General features: G+C 39.0%; 1 protein-coding gene across 1 annotated transcript; it reads left to right on the plus strand.

Moving 5' to 3' along the window:
• The first annotated feature begins 250 nt into the window (after nucleotides 1–250).
• Nucleotides 251–4,118, plus strand: LOC111894735 (WD repeat-containing protein PCN). The gene is made up of 11 exons (XM_052768078.1): nucleotides 251–477; nucleotides 571–714; nucleotides 1,092–1,383; nucleotides 1,473–1,536; nucleotides 1,610–1,723; nucleotides 1,799–1,961; nucleotides 2,081–2,219; nucleotides 2,292–2,845; nucleotides 2,971–3,152; nucleotides 3,243–3,503; nucleotides 3,584–4,118. The coding sequence occupies exons 1-11, from the start codon at nucleotides 310–312 to the stop codon at nucleotides 3,861–3,863; spliced, it is 2,361 nt and encodes a 786-aa protein (XP_052624038.1). The 5' UTR covers nucleotides 251–309; the 3' UTR covers nucleotides 3,864–4,118.
• The last annotated feature ends 414 nt before the right edge of the window (nucleotides 4,119–4,532 follow it).

Genomic DNA, 4,532 nt, shown 5'->3' on the forward strand with positions numbered 1-4,532 from the left:
GATGTGGACACAGTTAGAAGTTCTAATCCAATCAACTTTTAACCAAATCAACTCTAACCCAATTAACAATTATCAAAAGCTCCGTTGCTAGTGCCGGTCTAAATTGCCCTTGCCAGGTCTAAATTGTTGGCTACCACAGAGGGTTCAGGGATCTCAGGGATCTGATAGTCGAAGTTGATAGTTGGAGGACTCTGAGTTTAGTTTTATAAAAGTGGCCCTTATTTGCATACCTAGACTGCTTAATATACCCTCGTCGAACGATACCGTCATTTTCTCCAGAGAGATTAGGGTTCAAGGAAAACGGCGGAGATGCTCGAGTTCTACAAATGTCGTAGTAGCTCAGTCGAATGGAAACCTTCCCCGATAGTCGCTCTAGCCACCAGCGTGGACGAATCTCAGGTCGCTGCCGCTAGGGAAGATGGCTCCCTTGAGATATGGCTGGTATCCCCTGGCGCCGTTGGTTGGCACTGCCAACTGGTATGGTCATTGCTGGTCTTCTTCCTCTTCTTATTATTCATATACCTGTTATCGCTACGGAATTAGGATTTTGAATTTGTTTCGTTGTTGTAGACGATACACGGTGACCCAAATCTGAGAGTGTCTTCGCTCGTATGGTGTAGTTCGGGTTCCTGTGGCTTAGCGGCTGGCAGATTGTTGTCATCAAGCATTGATGGATCAATATCTGAGTGGGACTTGGACAACTTGACACAGAAGGTTTGTCTGTATACATATGAATTTTGACGCTGTTAATATAAAACCTTATTTAGTGCCATGAAGAGATTAAATGGTCATTTCTGCTGCTAACATGGGTAAATTATTGACCGAAGAACTGATTGGAAGGTGATGGCTAAACCAGTTTTGTAATGCAGCTGTTAAATGGTTGATAATTATGTTACTTTTAACGACCTTCCACAATAATAATTTGTGGAGCTTTGAGACTCATGCATTGACATAGTTAAAATGACATATCACATAAAAAGTTATCAAGCAAGCAGTCGTTTGTAATTATTATTTTGGAGTCGAGAGTCTTGTTACTTGTTTAGTCTGGTCCTAAGGTCTTATTTAAGGTGTAGTTTATCTGATCTGTGCAGGTTGTGGTGGATCCTATTGGTGTTTCCATTTGGCAGATGGCTACTCATCCTATGTGTAATAATACAAAACAGGATTTGGGTTATCTAGAGAATGGACACGCAGCTATTGGTGATGGTGATGGTGATGTGACGAGCGACAGTGAAGTGGAAGGTGATTCGGTTGAGTTATATGAAGAGCCGATTACCGGGAATGCATGTATAGCAATTGCCTGTGACGACGGATGTGTGCGTTTATATGATATATCAGACTCAGATGAGGTCACTTACCATAAATCGCTGCCAAGGGTCAGTGGTGAGATAGCATGGCTCACTCCTGTTCCTATTGCTACTTTTCATTCATTCATGGTTGGTTATTAATTTCATTTGTTGTTTGTTGTGCAGGGCGTGTATTAAGCGTCACTTGGAGTCCAGATGCAAGAAGGATATATTCAGGGAGTAGTGATGGGTATGTGCATTTCTTTAGTTATAATCTAGTAAATATGTTATTAAATAAAAGTTTGAGTGGGAATTTCATTCAGGTTCATAAGATGCTGGGATGCTAAATCGTCTCATGAAGTATACAGAATCACTGTTGGTCTTGGGGGGTTAGGCGGTGGGTCTGAACTTTGCATATGGTCTTTGCTTGCTCTGAGGTAATTGGGGATTTGGGTTTGTGTGTGTGTGTGTGTGTGTGTTTGAGCTTATTAGCAGTTTGAATGTGGTTTCAGGTGTGGGACCCTTGTGAGTGGGGACAGCAGTGGCAGCGTTCAGTTTTGGGAGAGTTCACATGGTACTCTGTTGCAAGCACATTCTTGTCATAAGGGGGATGTGAATGCTTTGGCTGCTAGTCCTAGTCATAGCAGGGTGTTCTCAGCTGGATCAGACGGTCAGGTACTACCTGAATACTAATTTAATTTTAAATTGTACTTGGTTGGATGTTGTATGATATATATATATATATATATATATATATATATATATATATTTATTTATTTATATTTATGTTTCAGGTTATCTTATATAAGGCCTCTGGTGACAAGTCTTGTGAAGCAATAAAAAAGAAGTGCAAGTGGGTGTATGTTGGTTATGTGAGAGCCCATACACATGATGTGAGAGCCTTGGTTGTTGCTGTACCCATAAGCCGCGAAGGTATGCGTATGCTTCTCAGGGAATTTTGTTTCCAATTAATTATTTAATAAGGAAGGACTTGTGTTACAACAGATTTATTGGTGTCGGGTGAAGAAAAGGTAAAAAGAGGGCATGGCACTGGTGTTGACTTGAGCATGAGCTACAATAAGTGGGCTCATATGGGCATTCCCATGCTTATATCAGCTGGAGATGACACAAAGCTTTTTGCATATTCAGCCAACGAGTTCACCAAATTCGGTCCACATGATATCTGTCCTGCACCACAAAGACCAGCCATTCAGTTGGTGTGCAGTAGTAATATGCTTCTGGTCCAGGCTTCAAAGTGGTTGGATATCTTTACGGTTGATGTGAAAAGAGGAGACGCTGTTTCAACTACTGATATGGTGGCTCGAGTAAAGAGCAAGAGCAAGAGGAAGATCATTTGCAGCTCCATGTCCTCTTCAGGGAGATTTTTTGCGTATTCAGATCATGTGAGACCTTGCCTATTTGAGCTGATGAGAAAGGAGGAGGGAGGGTGGTCCATAAGTAAAAGGAAACTCCCACCATGCATACCTTTTGCCCATTCCATGATATTTACTTGTGATTCTTCTCGGTTAATGATATCAGGACATGACAGAATGATATATGTAAGCAATCCTTCTGTTTCTCTCAACTGTTGAGTTATGTCATGACTCATGAGAATGATATGTATATATATATATATATATATATATATATATATATATATATATTATAATATATTTCTTTTCAGGTTGTAGATGTTGGAAGCCAGAAATTAAGTCATCGATTCACCCCATGTTGTAAGGAGTCAGATTCAGAATTACCACCTACTCAGCCTCCAATTACAAAAATGTTTACTAGTTTGGATGGACAGTGGCTAGCTGCAGTCAACTGTTTTGGAGATGTGTATATATTCAATCTAGAGACACAGAGGTAATAATCTACTACTCTAGGCTCTAGCTAGTGTATGATGTATGTAGGGCTAATCTGATGTAATTTTGTTTGTCTGTTTGTGGAGAGCAGGCAACACTGGTTCATTGCAAGATTGGATGGTGCCTCTGTTACAGCTGCAGGGTTTAGTCCTGGAAATAGCAATGTGCTAATAATCTCTACATCTTCAAACCAAGCCTATGTTTTTGATGTGGAGGCTAAGAAACTAGGGGAATGGTCTAGACACAACACATTTATGTTGCCTCGAAGATATCAGGACTTTCCTGGAGAGGTTATTGGGCTCACATTTCCGCCATCTTCAAATTCATCAACTGTCATCATTTACAGTGCCAGGTTTCATTTTTTTTTCTAACCTATTATTCAGACTTTGAGAGTGTTTGCTGATTGTTTTTGTTTAATGGTTTGCTTTGTAGGGCAATGTGCTTGATTGACTTTGGGATGCCGGTCGGGTGTGATGAAGATCCTGATGAGAAAGCAATAACATTAAAGAAGAAGTTATTAAAACGTAAGCTGCATGAGTTAGAAGGTAAAAAGGGTGGTAGGAAGAATTTTGAATTTTGTGCCTTTAGAGAACCGGTTTTATATGTTGGCCATCTTTCAAAAGGTTCTGTATTGGTCGTAGACAAACCATGGTTGGAAGTTGTTAACAATTTTGATGCCCAGCCAGTTCACAGACATATATACGGGACATAAACCAAACCCCAAACCCACTCTTTAATGACAGACAAAACAAATGGAGGGTAGGAGTAGGTGTAGGTAACTACCACTACTACTACTACTACTACAATTGGTTAGGTAGAGGAGCAGAGTTCAATTTTGATCGCTTTATTCCATATGGTCAATCATGTTGTGTAATGAATGTATTGCTTAAATCTTGTTGCCTTTGATAGTAAAATTCTTTTTAATGTACATTGGCTTTTTCATTAGATGGGTTTCTTTTTCTGATTACTGCTGGGTTATCCATATTCTTCTTTACTTCATTGATATATATATATATATATATATATATATATATATATATATATATATATATATATATATATATATATATATGAAACTTAATCGGGCCGTGATAATCACGGACCTAGCGAACTCATCAACAAGCTATTTGATTTTAGATAAAAATGTTTTAATGACATTTATTAATGTCTTCCGGCCGGAGGACTAATTGGATTGTTGCGAGCCGAACAAATGGGAAGTGCTTTGGAAGAAGCAATCTTTTACCAAGTCATCTTATTGGAAATAACAAGAGCATTTATGAATACTCAAAGTTTCATGACCGAAACTACTTTTCAAAAAACTGTTATGTTGTGTTTAGTTGCGGAAAATGGGTTGTTTTCCGAAAAAATTTCTCAAGAAAAA

Source organism: Lactuca sativa, chromosome 1, assembly GCF_002870075.4.
Source record: "Lactuca sativa cultivar Salinas chromosome 1, Lsat_Salinas_v11, whole genome shotgun sequence".
NCBI lineage: Eukaryota > Viridiplantae > Streptophyta > Magnoliopsida > Asterales > Asteraceae > Lactuca > Lactuca sativa.